This window comes from Mustelus asterias, chromosome 22 (assembly GCF_964213995.1).
Source record: "Mustelus asterias chromosome 22, sMusAst1.hap1.1, whole genome shotgun sequence".
Classification (NCBI taxonomy): domain Eukaryota; kingdom Metazoa; phylum Chordata; class Chondrichthyes; order Carcharhiniformes; family Triakidae; genus Mustelus; species Mustelus asterias.
Window position 1 is genome coordinate 58,703,229 of NC_135822.1, and position 24,171 is coordinate 58,727,399.

Genomic DNA, 24,171 nt, shown 5'->3' on the forward strand with positions numbered 1-24,171 from the left:
TGACCTTATAGAGGTCTATAAAATAACGAGGGGCACAGATCGGCTAGATAGTCAACATCTATTCTCAAAGGTAAGGGAGTCTAAAACTAGAGGGCATAGGTTTAAGGTGAGAGGGGAGAGATACAAAAGGGTCCAGAGGGGCAATTCTTTCATACAGAGGGTGGTGAGTGTCTGGAACGAGCTGCCAGAGGCAGTAGTAGAGGCGGGTACAATTTTGTCTTTTAAAAAGCGTTTAGACAGTTACATGGGTAAGATGGGTAGAGAGGGATATGGGCCAAACGCGGGCATTTGGGACAAGCTTAGTGGTTAAAAAAAAAAAGGGCGGCATGGACAAGTTGGGCTGAAGGGCCTGTTTCCATGCTTTAAACCTCTATGACTATCTTGGGCGGCACGGTAGCACAGTGGTTAGCACTGCTGCTTCACAGCTCCAGGGACCCGGGTTCAATTCCCGGCTTGGGTCACTGTCTGTGTGGAGTTTGCACATTCTCCTTGTGTCTGCGTGGGTTTCCTCTGGGTGCTCCGGTTTCCTCCCACAGTCCAAAGATGTGGTGGTTAGGTTGATTGGCCATGCTAAAATTGCCCCTTGGAGTCCTGAGATGTGTAGATTAGAGGGATTAGTGGGTAAAATATGTAGGGATATGGGGGTAGGGCCTGGGTGGGATTGTGGTCGGTGCAGACTCGATGGGCCAAAGGGCCTCTTTCTGCACTGTAGGGTATCTATCTATCTATGACTCTGATATTCTTAAATAAACTTTGTTTGATTGGATTAGATATCTTTGTTAAAGGTTATACATTATCTTGATTGTGATTGATAAAAGTTGTTGCTAATTTTCTGACTGTACATGTTAACTATATTCTTAAATAAACTGTGTTTGGTAAAAGCTCCCCAGTGGGTCACTTGAATCATACCTGAAGTGAAACCTATCATGCTTATCCTAGCCCAAAATTCAAGGTGCAAAGGCAGTCTCTTTAAAGCACTTGGAGTTTCTAACCTGACCCCTAACAAGGCTAAAACCTGCCAAGACGCACGTGTGGTGGCAGCCCTTTGACAGGCGTACCTCTGCGATAGTCACGCAATAGTAACATTCTGTCTTTCAACTTCACAGATCTTGAATGGATGAGCTGCGGAACTTACCCAGAGACCATCCCCAGAAACCTCGGACCTCGCCCGCGGCTGGGATTTTCCAGTCCCGCTGCAGTGAGTGGAGTTTTGGCTGAGTGCCAAGTTCTGGCTGGCAGCGGGGAACGGGTACAGACGAGATCGGAGAATCCACCCCACCGCCCCCCCGATGTTGGAGACTTGAGAGTCAACCTCTGCAGTACTGAATGTACCAGGATACCACAGACGGCACAACCCGGCTAAAGTCGCAAATGGACGGCTTGGAAATCCATGGCAGGCAGCCCTATTTGCCGGCACCGTACATCCAGCCATACGGTAGGAGAGCTCTTTCCCTCAGCAAGGTTCAGACAATCCTGGCCTCATTTTTCAAAGGTCCCAATTTGAGGCGTCAATCCCAGGCCCTATCCCACTCCGGCTTCCTCACTTTTCACCTAAATGTGGTGGGAAGGCCCGAGACTGGAGGATGGTGTCCAGCGGCGTACCACAAGGATCATCGGAGAATCCACCCCACCGCCCCCGATGTTGGAGACTTGAGTACCACAAGGATCAGTACTGGGACCTTATTGTTTGCGATATACATAAACGATACAGGTGGAAATGCGGGGAGAACGAGAAGCAAGTTTGCAGACGACACCAAGATTGGTGGGGTGGTTAGTTGCGAAGAAGGTGGTCGTGGGTTACAGGAAGATATAGATGGGTTGGTCAGATGGGCAGAGCAGTGGCAGATGGTATTTAACCCTGAGAATTGCCTGGTGATGCACTTTGGAAGAAGAAACAAGAAGAGGGAGTATTTAGTGAATGGCAGGACACTGGGAAGCTCAGAGGAATGGTGGGATCTAGGGGTACTTCTTCACAGATCCCTGAAATCGGCAGAGCAGGTGAATTGGACAGTTAAGAAGACATAAGGTACACTTGCTTTCGTCAGTGAGGGTATGGAGTATAAGAGAAAGGAGGTAATGTTGGAGTTGTACAGAGTGTTAGTTAGTCCAGCTGGAGCACTGTGTGCAGTTCTGGTCACCTCACTATAGGAGGTGACTGCACTTGAAGGGTACAGAGGAGATTCACCAGGATGTTGCTTGGGATGGAGCATTTGAGCTATAAGGAGAGACTGGATAGGCTTGGATTATTTTCTCTGGAGCAGAGAAGGCTGGGTTGAGAGGGGAGAGATCCAAAAGAATCCAGAAGGGCAATTTTTTCACACAGAGGGTGGTGAGTGTCTGGAACGAGCTGCCAGAGGGAGTAGTAGAGGAAGGTACAATTTTGTCTTTTAAAAAGCACTTAGGCAGTTACATGGGTAAGATGGGTATAGAGGGATATGGGCCAAATGTGGACAATTGGGAGTAGCTTAGTGGTTTAAAAAAAAGGGCGGCATGGATAAGTGGGCCAAATGGCCTGTTTCCATGCTGTAAACCTCGATGACTATGGCTGGTATTTTACCGCAGAACAGAATTTTCCATTGGTCTTAGGTGGGATATTACGAGACTTACCCGAGCGAGGTCATAAAATCCTGGCCTATGACTCTAAACTCGGGGCCCTCCAGTCCAAGCATCATTCCCACTTCTCTTAATCCTTACGGGACACCAACCACTCCCCTCCTCTGTAATGTCCCAGTGCTCCCCCAAGCCCTGTCCACCCGCACAACAATATAACTCCCGTTTCTGATTCTGGCCAGCCTCGCCCTTCGCTATGCAAGCAGCAACAGAATTCAGCCTTCCCGCCAACCTGCCAGGGATACCCAGGACAAGTAGGCGGTAAGTCTTCGATCACCTTTAGCAAGTGGCTTTCTTTGCAATCAGTTCCGCACTGGAACAAGTGTTACGACACAGGGGGCTGATCCCCTTTTGAGAAGCCACGCCAAACTCCCAAAGAGGAGTCCCTCGCTTCGTAATCTGTTAAAAGTGTTTGGGAAGGTGTTAGCTATTCTTCATGAAAGTTTAGAGGTTCATTAATAGAAAGATCTGACACTCACTTTAACTAAACAATTAACAAGTTATCCATTTAACCAACTGGGAACTTTAACTGAACAAGTAACACCTCGATTAAAGTAAGGTTCTACTGGAATGCTGTTCAAATAAATACAAGGTCTATTCATTACCCAAAGAAACCAACAATAACAGAATTTAGTCACTCTCAAAAAACATTATACACGATGGAGGGTTATAGGTAGGCCTAGAAGGTAGGGATGTGTTCGGCACAACTTGTGGGGCCGAAGGGCCTGTTTGTGCTGCAGTGGCTTTGGAAAAACCTTTGGAGTTCTTCAGTCGATTCCGCTGTCTGTAAGCTCTTTCTGATCTGGTACCCTTCGTTAGATAGACGGAGAGTTCTCTTAAGAGATATTCTAGGCTGGCAGGGAGCTGCTCTTGCCCTCTCTAGGTGCTGAGAGGTGGCAGCTCTTCAGTTGAACTCCCGGCAGGCAGTTGAGTTCCCCTTTTTATGACCTTGCAATTTTCCGACATAAAGGATTGGTCTGATGTTGTCAACAACAGCAAATTCAAATTTGATAGGTTCCTGAGTGTCTTCTTTAAGCTGATAGGCCGTCAAAATTCAAAAACCTGTAAAGCCTGTTACCAAGACAACCCTGATGTTTGGTCCTGGTTAAAAATGTTGCAATCTGTGTACCCTGTGTTTTAAACATCCAAGCACTGACACAAAATGTAATTACTTCAGTCAGGCCATTGAGGTTGGCCTATTGGAGTATGAACTCCCTCATTAAGGGTCCAATTGATGGGCCAATCAGGGAGTCTTTGCCTTGCACTTAACCGGGCGTGTCAGTTCCTCTGGCACCCCCGGAGATAGACTGCTAGCACTCTGTGTACTGCTGTTAGAGTTGTAAATAAAGGGATTTTGGTGAAGGGACTTCTGCCTCCACAGACTTATCGCACAAAACCAGCTTTTGAAGGGACAACACTTGACAAACTCAACTTCACAACACAAGTGACCACTTGTTATCTCATTCTCTTATCCACAGCTTATCCACAAAGCTCAAACACCCTGTACAGCCCTTTATACCCTGGAGTCACACAGGGGAGTGTTCACCCAGGACCTGCGGCCTCAGGTCCACAGGTACGTAAACCGTCTCAGTGCCGGGAGAGATGATCTCAGCGATCCCTGCCTGAATTATTCTTACTTCAAAGCAGGTCACCGGGAATCAATCCCATCAACGAGGCATTGAGGTGGGCGGTCGACTTAACAGGCCTCAGGGTAAGAATTGACCTCGGAACAAAGGCGGGGAAACGGGGTTAAGATGGGGCCGGTCCTCATAATTCCAGAACCTCGAGAGGCTGGAAGGCCTTGTCCTAATGTCGCCATAATCCAAATCAGAAACTGGGTGAAAATATCAGGAACTAAACTGAAAGATCCCCCCACGCTCTCTCATAGACTGTAAGAACCATCATAGAATCCTGACAGTGCAGAAAGAGACCATTCAGCCCATTGAGCCATGCACCAATCAAACTGAACTTTGGACACTAAGGGGCAATTTAGCATGGCCAATCCAGCTAACGTGCACATCTTTGGACACGAAGGGGCAATTTAGCATGGCCAATCCACCTAACCGGCACATCTTTGGACACTAAGGGGCAATTTAGCATGGCCAATCCACCTAACCTGCACATCTTTGGACACTAAGGGGCAATTTAGTATGGCCAATCCACCTAACCTGCACATCTTTGGACACTAAGGGGCAATTTAGCATGGCCAATCCACCTAACCTACACATCTTTGGACACGAAGAGGCAATTTAGCATGGCCAATCCACCTAACCTCAACATCTTTGGACTGTGGAAGGAAACTAGAGACCTGGAGGAAACCCACGTAGACATGGGGAGAATGTGCAAACTCCGCACAGACGGTGACCCGAGCCGGGAATCGAACCCGGGTCCCTGGCGCTGTGAGGCAGCAGTGCTAACCCACTGTGACACCCTTCATCATGCTTATCTTGAGAAACGCAGCAGCAAACAAGGATGTATCTGACCAGGGCAGTGACTGGTACTGAATCGCTTTGTCTATTTCATTACAAAGGGGCTGACGGCTGGATCGCCCGAGGACTCGGGACATGGGATCAATCCGGATTTAATTCCCAATCCGGTGAGTACTCCTTCCCGATCGGAAGACCTGCACTCAAAAGAGTTCATTCTCGAAAGTGGGGCTATTGGAGTGGAAACTCAGAGGAATTACAGTGGTGATCAGAGATGGCTGTGTGGACAGGAGGGATATTGTGGTTACAGGCCTGGGTTTTGCCTTGTAGACGCACTGAAGCTGACACACCAGTTTGCGAGCCGGGCGTACCATCACCGCGTGGCTGATGGCACTCAATTTATTCCGATTCGCAAATAAAATGGCCTCAGAACCTTAAAAGAAAATGGCAGGGGTTAAGTGAGGCTGCGGGGGGTACGTTATATTCTGAACTGGATGTGGCCCCTGAATGCTCAGAGGGAGGCGATGGCCTAGTGGTATTACTGCTGGACTATTAATCCCGAAACTCAACGAATGTTCTGGGGACCCGGGTTCGAATCCCGCCGCGGCAAATGGTAGAATTTGAATTCAATTAAAAAATATCTGGAATTAAGAATCTACTGATGACCATGAAACGATTGTCGGAAAAACCCATCTGGTTCACCAATGTCCTTTAGGGAAGGAAATCTGCTGTCCTTACCCGGTCTGGCCTACATGTGACTCCAGAGCCACAGCAATGTGGTTGACTCTCAACTGCCCTCCAAGGGCAACTAGGGATGGGCAATAAATGCTGGCCCAGCCAGCGATGCCCATTTCCTATGAATGAATAAAAAAGATGTTTTGCATGTCCGGGCATTGTTTGGCCAAGCTTCGATCTCACTGCTTATTTTTTTTCAAAGGTTCAAGTGGCAGAAGAGGACAAAATGTTGTGGGAATCCCAACTATTCTGCACAGATACAAGAGGGCAGATACCTCCACTGACCACAACCCACTTCACCGTGGAGGATCGAGGTAACTTCATTTATTCGTGACACAGGTAGGCTTACATTAACGCTGCAATGAAGTTACTGTGAAAATCCCCACACTCTGGCGCCTGTTCGGGTTACACTGAGGGAGAATTTAACACCTAACCAGCACGTCTTTCGGACTGTGGGAAGAAACCGGAGCACCCGGAGGAAACCCGTGCAGACACGGGGAGAACGTGCAGACTCCACACAGACAGTGACCCAAGCCGGGAATCGAACCCGGGTCCCTGATGCTGTGAGGCAGCAGTGCTAACCCACTGTGCAATCATGCCGCCTTTGTTCGGAACAAAAGGTATTTATTTAAAAAGAGAAATCCGGTACAGGGGTTTCCCTTGGGACAGAGCTCCAGCCTTGACATGTTAACTGCATGGGTGTTCGATGATTGATAGAATCATAGAATCCTACAGTGCAGAAAGAGGCCATTCAGCTCATCAAACCTGCACTGACTACAATCCCACCCAGGCCCTATCCCTGTAACTCCATGTATTTACCCTGCTAATCCCTCTGATACCAAGGGGCAATTTAGCATGGCCAATCCACCTAACCTGCACATCTCTGGACACTAAGGGGCAATTTAGCATGGCCACTCCCCTAACCTACACATCTTTGCACACTAAGGGGCAATTTTACATGGCCAATCCACCTAACCTGCACATCTTTGGACAGTGGGAGGAAACCGGAGCACCCGGAGGAAACCCACGCAGACACGGGGAGAATGTGTAGACTCCACACAGACAGTGACCGAAGGCGGGAATCGAACCAGGTCCCTGGCGCTGTGAGGCAAAAGTGCTAACCACTGTGCCCCCCATTCTGCCAGAGAGAGAGAGAGAGAGAGGACTCCACCCTCTGGAGCAGTCACTTGCTCTCAGTTCCCATTGATCTCTCAGGTGACCGTCTTCTACTGTGCTGTCTTAAAAGGACAGAGCCCCACAATCAGGACAGCACTGTTTGAGATAAACCAGAGGGCTGTCCTCCGCAGCTACAATCGTGCTGGTAATTTCTGAGCCAAAAGCCTAAATCATTCTGAGGTCGAATGTTCCTAATCAGATATCTTTTCTCTCGTGCCCCAGGTTTTGCAAGTCCCAGGTTCGTCCGATGCACAACTTACACTTTCCCTTCTTCTCAGGAACTGGCAAAACTGTCTCACCTTCCCCTTGCTGCCATCGTCAAACCACTCGCTACACTACCAGAGGAAGAGGTGAGCCCTCCTATTTTAAAATTCATTCGTGGGACATGGGCGTCGCTGGCTGGCCAGCATTTATTACCCATCCCTAGTTGCCCCTTGAGAAGGTGGTGGTGAGCCGCCATCTTGAATCGCTGCAGTCCACGTGCTGTGGGTTGACCCACAATGCTGTTAGGGAGGAAATTCCAGGTTCTTGACCCAGCGACTCCGAAGGAGCGGCCAATATATTTCCAATTCAGGATGGTGAGTGGCTCGGAGGGGAACTTGCAGGTGGTGGTGTTCCCATGTATCTGCTGCCCTTGCCCTTCTAGATGGAAGTGGTCATGGGTTTGGAAGGTGCTGTCTAAGGATGAGTTGCTGCAGTGCATCTTGTAGATGGTACACACTGCTGCTACTGAGCGTCGGTGTTGGAGGGAGTGGGTGTTTGTGGATGGGGTGCCAATCAAGCGGGGCTGCTTTGTCCTGGATGGTGTCGAGCTTCTTGAGTGTTGTTGGAGCCGCACCCATCCAGGCAAGTGGGGAGTATTCCATCACACTCCTGACTTGTGCCTTGGAGATGGTGGACAGGCTTTGGGGAGTCAGGAGGTGAGTTACTCTCTGCAGTATTCCCACCCCTGACCTGCTCTGGTAGCCACTGTGTTTATGTGGTGAGTCCAGTTGAGTTTCTGGTCAATGGTAACCCCCAGGATGTTGACAATTGGGGATTCAGTGATGGTGACACCATTGAATGTCCCTTCCCACTCACTTTCCATCACTCCCATCAGAGCCTCCACCTCAAAGAAACCCTCGGTTAATCCGGTATCACTGGATCTCAATCTGTATGCTGTTTATAGAACGGACAAGCCACTGTCTCAACCCTGGCACTTAACTCTTGACTTCTAGTTTATTTCCAATATCAAACACTTCCAATTCGCAAACTGGGCCGGATCGGGTGTGGATTTGTGTTTGCCAGCTGCAGCATTTGTTCATTTCTTAGAATAGGCGGAGGCGGCGCTGGTTCGAAGTTGAACTCCTTTTATTGAGCATCACTTAAAACTAACACATCAGAGAACGAAAAAGGATTACTTGAGAGAGGGAGAGAAAGAGAAAGGGACTAGCAGAAACTAGTCCTGGTATAGACTCGATCCAAACCTTGCACTAACTAAACAGATAACTGTTACTGCAAGATATGAATTCTTACCCGTGTTAAAACTGCGTCCCAAACTTTCATAAACAATTGGCAGCTGTGGCCATGAAAAACTTCTGTTTGGGCTTATCAGAAAGCCTTGCTTGCAAGATCACTTTCGAAAAGTACCAAGTAGGAGGGACCAATGTCAAGACAAATGTGAGGTAATGCATTTTGGAAGGTCTAATACAGATGGGAAATATACAGTAAATGGCAGAATATTTAAGAATATTGATAGGCAGAGGGATCTGGGTGTACAGGTACACAGGTCACTGAAAGTGGCAACATAGGTGGAGAAGGTAGTCAAGAAGGCATATGGAGGGGGTGCAGAGGAGATTCACCAGGATGCTGCCTAGGGTGGAACATTTAAGTTATGAAGAGAGGTTGGATAGGCTTGGGTTGTTTTTGTTGGAGCAGAGAAGACTGAGGGGCGACAGGATCAAGGTGTACAAGATTATGAGGGGCATGGACAGGGTGGAAAAGGAGCAGCTGTTCCCCTTAGTTGAAGGGTCAGTTACGAGGGGCTATAGGTTCAAGGTGAGGGGCAGGAGGTTTAGGGGGAATGTGAGGAAAACCTTTTTACCCAGAGGGTGGTGAGGGTCTGGAATGCGCTGCCTGGGAGGGTGGTGGAGGTGGGATGCCTCACATCCTTTAAAAAGTACCTGGAGAGTACTTGGCACGTCATAACATTCAAGGCTATGGGCCAAGTGCTGAGATTAGGTGGGAGTTCAGGTATTTCTACTGTCATAGAATAGAATCATAGAATCCCTACAGTGCAGAAGGAGGGCATTCGGCCCATCGAGTCTACACCTACCACAATCCCACCCAGCTCCTATCCCCATGCATTTACCCTGCTAATCCCCCTGACACGAAGGGGCAATTTAGCATGGCCAATCCACCTAACCTACAGATCGTTGGACACTAAGGGACAATTTAGCATGGCTAATCCACCTAACCTGCTCATCTTTGGACACTAAGGGGCAATTTAGCATGGCCAATCCACCTAACCTGCACATCTTTGGACACTAAGGGGCAATTTAGCATGGCCAATCCACCTAACCTGCACATCTTTGGACACTAATGGACAATTTAGCATTGCCAATCCACCTAACCTGCACATCTTTGGACACTAATGGACAATTTAGCATGGCCAATCCCCCTAACCTACACATCTTTGGACACTAGGGCAATTTAGCATGGCCAATCCACCTAACCTGCACGTCTTTGGACACTAAGGGGCAATTTAGTATGGCCAATCCCCCTAACCTACACATCTTTGGACACTAGGGCAATTTAGCATGGCCAATCCACCTAACCTGCACGTCTTTGGACACTAAGGGGCAATTTAGTATGGCCAATCCCCCTAACCTACACATCTTTGGACACTAGGGCAATTTAGCATGGCCAATCCACCTAACCCTGAGAGCGTTCAAACTCCACAGACAGTGACCCGAGGCTGGGAATCGAACCCGGGTTCTGAGGGAGCAGTGCTAACCACTGTGCCAGTGCCGACTCGATGGGCCGAAGGGCCTCTTCGACACTGTATGACTCGATGATGCGTGGGAAAACAGCCTCGGAGAAATTCTCCCGACACTTTGGGGAGGGGAATTGTTGGTAAATCGATGTGTCTGAATCTTCTGAACCTTCTTTTACGTAACCCCTGGGGCAAGCCCCTCTGATCGTGACCGTAACCCTGTCTCCTGTGAACTGCCGCCTCAGATACATCCCCCCTCTTTGTGCTGTGTTTGGAGGTGAAACCCTCCCAGGAACTCGCTGTAGGTTTGGCAGTCACTCTGTCGGAAGGGAGTGGGTGGAATTCTCTGAAACCGACACCGGCCAGGTCTGCTTCACTGCCCTTTCTTTTCCAGGCTCCCGTGCGCCTGGTGGACCCTGGCGAGGCTGGCCCCGTCCGGTGCGAGAGCTGTGCCGCCTACATGTGCCCCCTGATGCGGTTCATTGACAATGGGCAGAGGTTCGAGTGCCCGTTCTGTGACGCCGTTTCACGGGGTGAGTTCATCGTGGGCACCGGTGATCTGAATTGCAAAGAGAATGAGTGACGTGGCGGGAGGGGGGGAAACTCACAGCTCAGAATATAGTGTTCAAATCTGGTCGCCACACTACCAGAAGGATGTGGAGGCTCTGGAGAGGGTACAGAAAAGATTTACCAGGATGTTGCCTGGTATGGAGGGCATTAGCTATGAGGAGAGGTTGGAGAAACTTGGTTTGTTCTCACTGGAACGAAGGAGGTTGAGGGGAGACCTGATAGAGGTTTACAAGATTATGAGGGGCATGGACAGAGTGGATAGTCAGATGCTTTTTCCCAGGGTGGAAGAGTCAATTACTAGGGGGAACAGGTTTTAGGTGCGTGGGGAAAAGTTTAGAGGAGATGTACGAGGCAAGTTTTTTACACAGAGGGTGGTGAATGTCTGGAACGCGCTGCCCGGGGAGGGGGTGGGAGCCGGTACGATAGCGGCATTTAAGGGGCAACTAGACGAATACATGAATAGGATGGGAATGGAAGGATACGGGCTCTGTAAGGGCATACGGTTTTAGTTTAGGCAGGCACCATGATTGGCGCAGGCTTGGAGGGCCGAAGGGCCTGTTCATGTGCTGTACTGTTCTTTGTTCATTGTATTTGGAGTTGGTAACTGCCCCTGCAACGGGTAAGATCCCCCATTAGTATCATACAATGCCGTTAACACTGCCATTAATGGAGGAACGCAGGCGGCACGATGGCACAGTGGTTAGCGCTGCTGCCTCACAGTGTCAGGGACCCAGGTTCGATTCCCAGCCTTGGGTCACTGTCTGTGTGGAGTCTGCACGTTCTCCCCATGTCTGCATGGGTTTCCTCCGGGTGCTCCGGTTTCCTCCCACAGCCCGAAAGACGTACTGGTTAGGTGCTAAATTCTCCCGCAGTGAACCCGAACAGGCTCCGGAGTGTGGAGACTGGGGGATTTTCACAGTAACTTCATTGCAGTGTTAATGTAAGCCTACTTGTGACAAATAAAAAAAACTTTATAAGGGCGACCCCTAATTTTAAAACAATTCCCCTTCGTTCTGGACTCACCAACAAGAGGAAACATCCTTTCAATGTCCATCTTATTAATACAGTTCAGAATCTTATGCACCAGCCAACCCTCACTTTTCCAGACTCCAGTGGAAACAAGCCCAGCCTTTCCAACCTATCCTCATAAAACAACCTGCCCATTCCAGGTATCAGCCTGGCAAACCTTCTTTCAACCACCATCATGCTCAACAGAGGGGGAGTGAGGAGGGAGAGGGCAATATATTCCTGATGCCTTCACCATGGCAACATCTCAAGTAGAATCAAATTGCCAACCAATCATCATCCTTTTTTCAGGCAGTGTAAATTGTTGCGATTTGAAATTTAGTACTCTTGCATTTGTCCTGATGAGTGCAAGAAGAAAAGATTCGACAGCATATCTCTCTTTCCCAGCCATACCATAGAGTCACAGAATCATAGAATCCTACATTGCAGTAGAAGGCCATATGGCCCATCGAGCCTGCACTGAACAATCCCACCCAGGCCCTATCCTCGAAACCCCACATTTTTATCTTCCTAATCTCCCAGACACTAAGGGACAATTTAGCATGCCCAATTCACCTAACCTACACATCTTTGGACACTAAGGGGCAATTTAGCATGGCCAATCCCCCTAACCCGCACATCTTTGAACACAAAGGGACAATTTAGCATGGCCAATCCACCTAACCTATACATCTTTGGACACTAAGGGACAATTTAGCATGGCCAATCCCCCTAGCCTACACATCTTTGGACACTAAGGGGCAATTTAGCATGGCCAATCCACCTAACCTATACATCTTTGGACACTAAGGGACAATTTAGCATGGCCAATCCCCCTAACCTGCACATCTTTGGGTGTGGGAGGAAACCGCAGCACTGGAGGAAACCCATGTATTGGACAGGGGAAACATGCCATGGAAATGTTAAAACGTTACGGCTTTACGGTTGAGTTAAAAATGACAATTGCTTGCTGTTCTCTGTGGTTTTTCTTTCTGTCTTCCAGTCCCACAACACTATTTCCACCCGATCGATTACAGTGGGAAGCGAGCTGATCGACCCACGAGGCCAGAGCTTTCCCGGGGCTCCTACGAGTTTGTGTTGCCAAAGGAGCAAAGCAAGGTGGGCTGGAGCGGTGGACACCAGGAGCGATGCGATGTTCAGCAATTTCCAAATCAGGCCATTGTTACGGTCAGGGCTCAGAATCTACTCTCGCAGCGCCAGGGAGCTGGGTTCGATTCCCAGCTCGGGCCACTGTCTGTGCGGAGTCTGCACGTTCTCCCCGTGTCTGCGTGGGTTTCCTACGGGGGCTCCGGTTTCCTCCCACAGTCCGAAGATGCGCAGGTTAGGTGAATTGGCCATGCTAAATTTCCCCTTAGTGTCCAAAGATGTGTGGGTTAGGTGGATTGGCCATGCTAAATTGTCCCTTAGTGTCCAAAGATGTGTGGGTTAGGTGGATTGGCCATGCTAAATTGTCCCTTAGTGTCCAAAGATGTGCGGGTTAGGTGGATTGGCCATGCTAAATTGACCCTAGTTTGAGAGGACTAGCTAGGGTAAATGCATGGGGTTATGGGGATAGGACCTGGGTGGGATTGTGGTTGGTGCAGACTCAATGGGCCGAATGGCCTCCTTCTGCACTGTAGGGATTCTATGATTCTAAGCCGAAATATTACAAGCAAATTTTTAACGAATATTTCTATTCAAAATCTATGCAGTTAAAGCTGATGAAAGTTTATTTATTAGTGTCACAAGGAGGCTGACATTATCATGGAATGGGTAAATTTAACTCCACAGAAAAGCAAAACTAGTTTCTCAGTGCGAGAGAGGTTGTTCCGTCGTAATTATGGGCAGGCCACACTCACCCCGGAACTGGAAAATCCCACCCGAGGTCAACAGGCCTTTCCATGGTCTGTCCCTTGCCCACTGTGATTCCTGGGCAGCGGAATGGGAAAATTCGCCCCGATGTCTCAGTATGATGTTGAAAAAAAAAACCCAGTTGCACCTCATCCAGTGAGACAAATTGTGCAAGAAGGTTTGAGTCAATTCAGTGATTTCTAATCGATTTCACCCCTGGGGACTTCAGCAGCGTTTCCTGAAGAAGAGGGAGGGAATGACCGGTGGGAATTTCCGGGTTAAAATTGTGCAGGCTCCAGAAATTGTTGTCAATTTCACGGGGGGGACCAATTCATTGCAATGTCATTGCGACAGCAAAAAAAGGGCCAACATGGCGACTAAACCCGAAATATCGGCAATTCAATCAGAGATTGGTTAATCGGGTAATCTTATGTTGCCGTTTGCTTTGACTGTCATTTCCAGTGGAAATATAATCTTAACAATTCACCCCACCCACACCTTCTTCTTGTTCTACCCAGAGCGGTCAGAGTTCCGTGGGATTTATTTTTATGATCGATGTTTCCTACAACGCAGTGAGGAGTGGGTTACTCAGCCTGATCTGTGCCGAGTTAAAGGAGTTGATGCAGCACCTACCCAGGTAGGGACCCGTCACTATTTTAAGTTGCAGCGTTGATGGTGCATCCTCCACTCAGATATACAAATGCCACCTAATACCTCCCCGGGCTAAACAATACATCGACTGCTATAAGAAATCTCATCTTGGCAATGGAGGAATATTTGGGAAATTCTGCTACTTTTTCTGACCCCCACAGCACAGTTCATCAACTAACAAACTAGCAAAATACAGAGCTATATAAAAAGTGGGTGACTCCTGCCCAATCCTCAATGCCTTGTATTCAAATGATTACTTGTTCCATGTTTCCTTCACTGGGCTCATCAATTAACAAACGGCGCGGTGGCACAGTGGTTAGCACCGCTGCCTGACAAGCGCCAAGGACTCAGGTTCGATTCCCGGCTTGGGACACTGTCTGTGTGGAGTTTGCACGTTCTCCCCGTGTCTGCGTGGGTTTCCTCCCACACTCTGAAAGACGTGCGGGTTAGGTGTTAAATTCTCCCTCAGTGAACCCGAACAGAGTGTGGCGACGAGGGGATTTTCACAGTAACTTCATTGCAGTGTTAATGTAAGCCCGTTCGTGACACCAATGAATAAACTTTAAACTTATCCAGTTACCTATTAGACTCATAGGCCAGAACTCTACCACCTTGCCCACCACGGAATCGGAGCGAGCGAAAGTCCGACAACGGAAATCTCTGTTGATCTCAGGCAGGAATTTCCGGTCTTGCCCGAGTGATGCTGTAAAATCCCACCCATAGAGTCATAGACACATCCAGCACGGAAACAGGCCCTTTGGCCCATCTCGTCAATGCCAACCAGCTTTCCTAAAATGAACTAGTCCCATTTGCTTGTGTTTGGTCCAAATCTCTCTAAATCTTTCCTATCCATGTACTTGTCCAAATGTCTTTTAAATGTTGTCACTGTACCCGCCTCTACCACCTCCCCTGGCAACTCATTCCATACACTGTGTGTGAAAAAGTTGCCCCTCACCTTTAACCAACACCCTCTAGTTTTGGACTCCCCCACCCTGGGGAAAAGACCTTGGCCATTCACCTTATCTACGCCCCTCATGATTTTAGAAACCATGATACAGTCACCCCTCATCCTCCTCCTCTCCAGGGAAAAAAGACCCAGTCCATCCGGCCTCTCCTTATAATTCAAACCTTCCAGTCCCAGTATCATCCTTGTGAATCTTCTTTGTACCCTTTCCAGTTTAATAACCTCCTTCCTATAACCGGGCGAGCAGAATTGTACGCAGTACTCCAAATGTGACCTTATCAATGTCTTGTAGAGTTGTAGCATAACTTCTGTACTCAATACTCTGACTGATGAAGGCAAGTGCTCCAAACGCCTTCTTAGCCATCCTGTCTACCCGTGACGCCACTTTCTATGTACCTGCATCCCTAGGTCTCTCTGTTTGACAACACTCTCCAAGGCCCTACCATCACGATATAGGTTCTCTGGAGAAGAAGGTTGAATCCACTTGGGTGGAAATTAGAAATAGAATCATAGAAACCCTACAGTGTAGAAAGAGGCCATTCGGCCCATCGAGCCTACACCGACCACCATCCCACCCAGGCCCTACCCCCATATCCCTCCATATTTACCCACTAATCCCTCTAATCTACACATCTCAAGACACTAAGGAGCAATTTTAGCACGGCCAATCAACCTAACCCGCACATCTTTGGACTGTGGGAGGAAACCGGAAGGAAATAGGAAGGAGAAAAAGTCACTGATAGGCATAGTCTATAGGCCACCAAATAATGACATCATGGTGGAGCCGGCAATAAACAAAGAAATAAATGATGCATGTAAAAATGGTACAGCAATTATCATGGGGGATTTTAATCCCATCCACTGACTCCGTCTACACTTCCCACTGCCTGGGGAATGCAGCCAGTATAATTAAGGACCCCACGCACCCCGGACATTCTCTCTTCCACCTTCTTCTGTCAGGAAAAAGATACAAAAGTCTGAGGTCACGTACCAACCGACTCAAGAACAGCTTCTTCCCTGCTGCCATCAGACGTTTGAATGGACCTGCCTCGCATTAAGTTGATCTTTCTCTACACCCTAGCTATGACTGTAACACTACATTCTACACCCTCCCCTTTCCTTCTCAATACTTTGCATTGTATCCCAATACATGTGACAATAGTAAATCAAATGTCAATTGGCCAAACCAGGTCGGCCAAGGCAGCCTTGAGGAGGAATTCATAGAATGTATCCGTGATAGCTTCCTTGAAGAGTATGTAATGGAACCGACAAGGGAGCAAGCTATCCTAGATCTGGTCCTGTGTAATGATGATGATGTGGGCTTTAACCTGGTGTTGTTCGACTCCTTCCTGTGTAATGAGACAGGAATAATTAATGATCTCACAGTTAGGGATCCTCTTGGAAGAAGCGATCACAGCATGGTTGAATTTAAAATACAGATGGAGCGTGAGAAGGTAAAATCCAATACCAGTGTCTTGTGCTTAAACAAAGGAGACTACAAAGGGATGAGGGAGGAGTTGGCTAAAGTGGACTGGGAGCAAAAACTTTATGGTGGGACAATTGAGGAACAGTGGAGGACTTTCAGAGTGATTTTTCACAGTGCTCAGCAAAAGTATATACCAGTGATAAGGAAGGACTGTAGAAAAAGAGATAATTAGCCATGGATATCTAAGGAAATAAAGGAGGGGATCAAATTGAAAGAAAATGCATACAAAGTGGCAAAGATTAGTGGGAAACTAGAGAATTGGGAAATCTTTAAAGGTCAGCAGAAAGCCATGAAAAAAACTATAAAGAAAAGTAAGATGGATTATGAGAGTAAATTAGCTCAGAATATAAAAACAAATAGCAAAAGTTTCTACAAATATATAAAATGAAAAAGAGTGGCGAAAGTTAACACTGGTCCTTTAGAGGATGAGAAGGGGGATGTAATAACTGGAAATGAGAAAATGGCTGAGGCATTGAACAGGTATTTTGTGTCGGTCTTCACAGTGGAGAAACACAAATAACATGCCAAAAATTGATGACAGGAAGGCTATGGCAGGTGAGGACCTAGAAACTATCATTATCACGAAAGAGGTAGTGTTGGGCAAGTTAATGGGGCTAAAGGTAGACAGGTCTCCTGGTCCTGATGGAATGCATCCCAGGGTACTAAAAGACATGGCGGGAGAAATAGCAAATGCACGAGTGATAATTTACCAAAATTCGCAGATTGGGAAACGGCAAATGTGACGCCACTGTTTAAAAAAGGAGGTAGACAAACGGCGGGTAACTATAGGCTGGTTAGCTTAACTTCTGTAGGAGGGAAAAGGCTTGAATCTATCATCAAGGAAGAAATGGCGAGACATCTGGATATAAATTGTCCCATTGGTAAGATGCAGCATGGGTTCATGAAGGGCAGGTCATGTTTGACTAATTTGGTGGAATTCTTTGAGAACATTACATGCGCAGTGGACAATGGGGAACCTGTGGATGTGGTGTATCTGGATTTCCAGAAGACATTTGACAAGGTGCCGCACCAAAGACTGCTGCATAAGATAAAGATGCACAGTGTTACGGGTAATGTATTAGCATGGATAGAGGATTGGTTAACGAACAGAAAGCAAAGAGTGGGGGTAAATGGGTGTTTTTCTGGTTGGCGATCAGTGACTAGTGGTGTGTCTCAGGGATCAGTGTTGGAACCGCAATTGTTTACAATTTACATCGACGATTTGGAGTTGGGGACCAAGTGTAGTGCGTCAGAATTCGCAGATGACACTAAGATGAATGGCAGAGCAAAGTGTGCAGAGGACAATGAAAGTCTGCAAAGGGATATAGATAGTCTAGTGAGTGGGCGAGGGTCTGGCAGATGGAGTACAATGTTGGTAAATGTGAGGTCATCCATTTTGGTAGGAATAACAGCAAAATGGACTATTATTTAAATGGTAAAAAATTGCAGCATGCTGCTGTGCAGAGGGACCTGGGTGTCCTTGTGCAGGAATCTCAAGGAGTTGGTTTGCAGGTGCAGCAGGTAATTAAGAAGGCAAATGGAATTTTGTCCTTCATTGCTAGAGGGATGGAGTTTAAAAACAGCGAGATTATGTTGCAGCTGTATAAGGTGCTGGTGAGGCCACACCTGGAGTACTGTGTACAGTTTTGGTCTCCTTACTTGAGAAAGGATATACTGGCACTGGAGGGGGTGCAGAGGAGATTCACTAGATTGATTCTGGTGTTGAGAGGGTTGACTTATGAGGAGAGACTGAGTAGACTGGGGCTATACTCATTGGAATTCAGAAGAATGAGGAGAGATCTTATAGAAACATATACGGTTATGAAGGGAATAGATAAGCTAGAAGCAGGGAAGTTGTTTTCACTGGCGGGTGAAACTAGAACTAGGGGGCATAGCCTCAAAATAAGGGGGAGCAGATTTAGGACTGAGTTGAGGAGGAACTTCTTCACACAAAGGGTTGTGAATCTGTGGAATTCCCTGTCCAGTGAAACAGTTGAGGCTACCTCATTGAATGTTTTTAAGGCAAGGATAGACAAATTTTTGAACAGTAAAGGAATTAAGGGTTACGGTGAGCGGGTAGGTAAGTGGAGATGAGTCCACGAAAAGATCAGCCATGATCTTATTGAATGGCGGAGCAGGCTCGAGGGGCCAGATGGCCGACTCCTGCTCCTAGTTCTTATGTTCTGTATACACCCTGCCCTGGTTTGTTTTACCAAAATGCAACGCCTTGCATTTATCCGAATTAAACTCCATCTGCCATTCCTCGGCCCAGTTGATTAAGACCCCATCCCATTTGGGATGAATACCAAATACTGACCCACATCCATTGATTGAGTTAAATAAAAATGGAACTCCAGTATTGCTGGTGCCAGTGTTTTACTGGGGATTGAAATTCTTCAACTGGGTTTTCCTTCTAGGTGTCTTAGCCTTTCCTCAATCCATGCTAATATACTCCCAGCAGTCCCATGAGGAGTAATGTTAGAAATCATCGAATCCTGCCATTCGGCCCATCGAGTCTGCACCAACAACAATCCCACCCAGGCCCTATGCCCGCAACCCCATGTATCTACCCTGCTAATCTCCCTGACACTAAGGGACAATTTAGCATGGCCAATCCATCTAACCTGCACATCGTTGGACACTCAGGGTTTTTGATTTGATTTGATTTATTATTGTCACATGTATCGTGAAAAGTATTGTTTCTTGCACGCCATACAGACAAAGCATACCATTCACAGAGAAGGAAACGCGAGAATGCAGAATGTAGTGTGACAGCCATAGCTAGGGTGTAGAGAAAGATCAACTTAGAGCGAGGTCCATTCAAAAGTCTGATGGCAGCAGGGAAGAAGCTGTTCTTGAGTCGGTTGGTACATGATCTCAGACTTTTGTATCTTTTTCCCGAAGGAAGAAGGTGGAAGAGAGAATGTCTGGGGTGCGTGGGGTCCTTGATTATGCTGGCTGCTTTGCCGAGGCAGCGGGAAGTGTAGACAGAGTCAATGGATGGGAGACTGGTTTGCGTGATGGACTGGGCTACATTCACGACCTTTGGTAGTTTCTTGCGGTCTTGGGCAGAGCAGGAGCCATACCAAGCTGTGATACAACCAGAAAGAATGCTTTCTATGGTACATCTGTAAACGAGAGTCGTAGCTAATAGACAAAGAGGCAATTTAGCATGGTCAATCCACCTAACCCGCACATCTCTGGACACTAAGGGGCAATTTAGCATGTCCAATCCACCTAACCCCCACATCTTTGCACTATGGGAGGAAACCGGAGCACCCGGAGGAAACCCACGCAGACACGGGGAGAACGTGCAAACTCCTCACAAACCCGAACAGGGAATCGAACCCGGGTCCCTGGCGCTGTGAGGCAGCAATGCTAACCACTGTGCCACCGTGCCGCCTCACAGTGGTAATGTTGTGCTGGATGTCTGGCTCTGGGACCTAACTGAGGCCTGTGCTGGTTTTCAGGGAGTCGGGGGCGGAGGAGTCAGCGGTCCGAGTGGGGTTCGTAACGTACGACAGAGCTCTCCATTTCTACAACGTGAAGGATACCCTGATGCAGCCACAGATGGTGGTCTTGACGGATGTCTCTGACCTGACCACGCCACTACTGGATGGTTTTCTCGTTAATGCCAAGGAATCCAGCACCTTGATCAACAGGTAAGCGCAGTGGGATGTGTGCACTCAAGGCTGAGGGGGGCCGGAGGGGGGTGGGTGTAAGCTCAGCATGGCTTCAAGCCACACCCAGACAAAGCAATGTCACCAAAACCCTTCAGGCATCCCCTCCTGCTAACATCTTGGAGAAAAAGGCAAGACATGGTGGTGGATTCTTTTAGTTAAGGCCATAAGGTATAGGAGCAAAATTAGGCCATTCGGCTCATCCAGTCTGCTCTGCCATTCGATCGTGGTTGCTCGAGGGATGGAGTTTAAAAACAGCGAGGTTATGTTGCAGCTGTACAAGGTGCTGGTGAGGCCACACCTGGAGTACTGTGTACAGTTTTGGTCTCCTTACTTGAGAAAGGATATACTGGCACTGGAGGGGGTGCAGAGGAGATTCATGAGGTTGATTCTGGAGTTGAGAGGGTTGGCTTATGAGGAGAGACTGAGTAGACTGGGGCTATACTCATTGGAATTCAGAAGAATGAGGGGAGATCTTATAGAAACATACAAGATTATGAAGGGAACGGATAAGATAGAAGGGAAGTTGTTTCCACTGACGGGTGAAACTAGAACTAGGGGGCATAAGGGGGAGAAGATTTAGGACTGAGTTGAGGAGGAACTTCTTAACACAAAGGGTTGTGATTCTGTGGAACTCCCTGCCCAGTGAAGCAGTTGAGGCTACCTCATTGAATGTTTTTAAGGCAAGGATAGATACATTTTTGAACAGTAAAGGAATTAAGGGTTATGGTGAGCGGGCGGGTAAGTGGAGCTGAGTCCACAAAAAGATCAGCCATGATCTTATTGAATGGCGGAGCAGGCTCGAGGGGCCAGATGGCCTACTCCTGCTCCGAGTTCTTATGTTCTGATAAGTTTCTCAACCCCATTCTCCTGCCTTTTCCCCGTAACCTTCGATCCCCTTATTAATCAAGAACCTATCTATCTTTGTCTTAAAGACATTCAATGACGCGGCTTCCACAGCCTTCTGTGGCAAAGAGTTCCACAGATTCACCAAACCCTCTGGCTGAAGAAATTCCTCCTCATCTCGGTTCTAAAGGGTCGTCTCTTTACTCTGAGGCTGTGCCCTCGGATCCTAGTCTCTCCCACTAATGGAAACATCTTCCCCGTGTCCACTCTATCCAGGCCTCTCAGTATTCTGTAAGTTTCAATGAGATCCACCATCATCCTTCTAAAACTCCATCGGAGTGCAGACCCAGAGTCCTCAAACGCTCCTCATAATGCCTTGCGATCAGGAATGCACTGCTGTGTTGGAAGCAGATTCCATTGCGAGATGTTCTTGGTTCCTTTTAGATCCCTGATATCAGTAAGACATTGAGAAGAGAAAGCTCAGACTTCCTTACCTTTAACTCCCCATGCCATCTTGTACACAAGATGGACCGGTTTAAATTGGTTCTGTTGCATATCTCAAGAGTGCAGCCATGAAATATAACCCCCGGAACACTGACACCGAACAATTAGTTCCTAGATAATAAACACCTAGCTCTTTCCAGATAATATATAACCTCCATAATTATTCTCAGAAGGGAGTCAGATAAGTATTTGAAGGGGAGAATCATTTAGGGTCATGTGCAAAGGAGTGGGATTCATTGGATGGCTGCATCAATGGGCTGATCACCTTCTGTGCAGCATCGATTGACAATCTTTTAATTTTGATTTGATTTATTGTTGTCACATGTATTGGGATACAGTGAAAAGTATTGTTTCTTGCACGCTATACAGACAAAGCATACCATTCAGAGAGAAGGAAAGGAGAGAGTGTAGAATGTAGTGTTACAGTCATAGGTAGGGTGTAGAGAAAGATCAACTTAATATATGGGAGGGCCATTCAAAAGTCTGATGGAAGCAGGGAAGAAGGTGTTCTGGAGTCATAGAGGTTCAGAGCATGGAAACAGGCCCTTTGGCCCAACTTTCCATGCCGTCCAGTTTTTAACAACTAAGCTAGTCCCAATTGCCCACGTTTGGCCCATATCCCTCTATACCCATCTTACCCATGTAACTGTCTAAATGCTTTTTAAAAGACAAAATTGTACCCACCTCTACTACTACCTCTGGCAGCTTGTTCCAGACACTCACCACTCTCTGTGTGAAAAAATTGCCTCTCTGGATCCTTTTGTATCTCTCCCCTCTCACCTTAAACCTATGCCCTCTAGTTTTAGATGTCCCTACCTTTTGGAAAAGATGTTGACTATCTAGCTGATCTATGCCCCTCATTATTTTATAGACCTCTATAAGATCACCCCTCAGCCTCCTACGCTCCAGAGAAAAAAGTCCCAGTCTATCCAGCCTCTCCTTATAACTCAAACTATCAAGTCCCAGTAACATCCTAGTAACTCTTTTCTGTACTCTTTCTAGTTTAATAATATCCTTTCTATAATAGGGTGACCAGAATTGTACACAGTATTCCAAGTGTGGCCTTACTAATGTCTTGTACAACTTCAACAAGACAACTTGGCTGATCTGGCTTACTATCTGGCTTATCTATGCCCCTCATTATTTTATAGACCTCTATCAGAACTGAAAGAGGTCTATAAAATAATGAGGGGCATAGATCAGCCAGATAGTCAACACCTTTTCCCATGTTGTCTTGTTGAAGACCCGTACGCACCCGGTTAGTGTGTGCCCTTGTACCTTTTTCTCGATGGAAGAAGGTGGACAAAAAGTTAAAATTAAAGTTTATTTATTAGTGTCACAAGTCGGCTTACATTCATACTGCAATGAAGTTACTGTGAAAATCCCCTAGTTGCCACATTCCGGCACCTGTTCGGGTACACTAAGGCAGAATTTAGCATGGCCAATGCACCTAACCCGCACATCTTTTGAACTGTGGGAGGAAACCGGAGCCCCCGGAGGAAATCCATGCAGACACGGAAAGAACTTGCAAACTCCACATAGACAGTGACCCAAGCCGGGAATTGAACCTGGGTCCCTGGCACTGTGAGGCAGCAGTGCTAACCACTGTGCCACCGTATGTCCGGGGTGCATGGGGTCCTCGATTATGCTGGCTGCTTTTCCCCGAGGCAGTGGGAAGTGTAGACAGAGTCAATGAATGGGAGGCTGGTTTGTTGTAATGGACTGGGCTACATTCACGACCCTTTGTAATGCCAAACACAACCAATCTGGTTTGGGAATATTTGAATGAAGCTTCACGGAGATCGGCTTGTGTGGAAGTTTCCCACCCGGAGCACAACCGCAGATTGGAAAGAATTGACTCAGAGTGAAGCTCCACGTATGGTACTGAAGAGATTGGCTTCGATACAGGGAATCTGACGCATCCTCTTACTGCTCCTTGTGTTTCAGTCTCCTGGATAAGATCCCATCACTGTTTATGGACAGTCTTGAGGGGGACGTTCTCTTTGGTCCAGTTGTCCAGGCAGGCTTGGAGGCATTGAAGGTGAGGAAATGGTCACTTTAACTTTGGACTGTCGGGTTAGCCAAGTACAATGAAATGTGGCCACCTTTCTGTTGCTCACAACATAACTTACATTGATGAGTGCGCACAACACAATCAAACATCCCACAGGAGAACTAGAAACCAACAAGGCTGCAGAAACGAACGTGAAGGCAGCTGATCAAGAGCTCGGTCAAGAGGTCAGCTACAAGGAGTGTCTTCAAGGAGGAAGAGAGACTGGATGGGAATTCCAGAGTTTAGGGGCCCAGATAACTCAAGGCACGGCCGCCAATGGCGGAACGATTAAAATCAGGGATGCACAAGAGACCGGAATCTTTTTATTCCATTCATTCCTGGGACATGGACATTGCTGGTTGGCCAGCATTTATCCCTAGTTGTCCGAGGGCAGTTGAGAGTCAACCACATTGCTGTGTCTCTGGAGTCACATGTAGGCCAGACTGGGTAAGGACGGCAGATTTCCTTTCTTAAAGGGAACCAGATGGGTTTTTCCGACAATGGTTTCATGGTCATCAGTAGATTCTTAATTCCAGCTATTTTTTAATTGAATTCAAATTCCACCATCTGCCGTGGCGGGATTCGAACCTGGGTCCCCAGAACATTAACTGAGTTTCTGGATTAATAGTCTATCAGGGAA

General features: G+C 47.5%; 1 protein-coding gene across 1 annotated transcript in view; it reads left to right on the plus strand.

Annotated features, from left to right (window-relative positions):
• Positions 1–1,262: 1,262 nt before the first annotated feature.
• The window catches only part of LOC144509708 (protein transport protein Sec24C-like), a 48,505-nt gene continuing 25,596 nt past the window's right edge, over positions 1,263–24,171 (plus strand). Inside the window, exons 1-10 of the mRNA XM_078238488.1 lie at positions 1,263–1,435; positions 4,089–4,183; positions 5,141–5,206; positions 5,974–6,085; positions 7,170–7,297; positions 10,316–10,454; positions 12,500–12,615; positions 13,866–13,984; positions 19,919–20,110; positions 23,426–23,519. Of these exons, the coding sequence (XP_078094614.1) occupies positions 1,327–1,435; positions 4,089–4,183; positions 5,141–5,206; positions 5,974–6,085; positions 7,170–7,297; positions 10,316–10,454; positions 12,500–12,615; positions 13,866–13,984; positions 19,919–20,110; positions 23,426–23,519 (1,170 nt within the window). The 5' untranslated portion in view covers positions 1,263–1,326. The remainder of the gene's footprint in view (positions 1,436–4,088; positions 4,184–5,140; positions 5,207–5,973; positions 6,086–7,169; positions 7,298–10,315; positions 10,455–12,499; positions 12,616–13,865; positions 13,985–19,918; positions 20,111–23,425; positions 23,520–24,171) is intronic.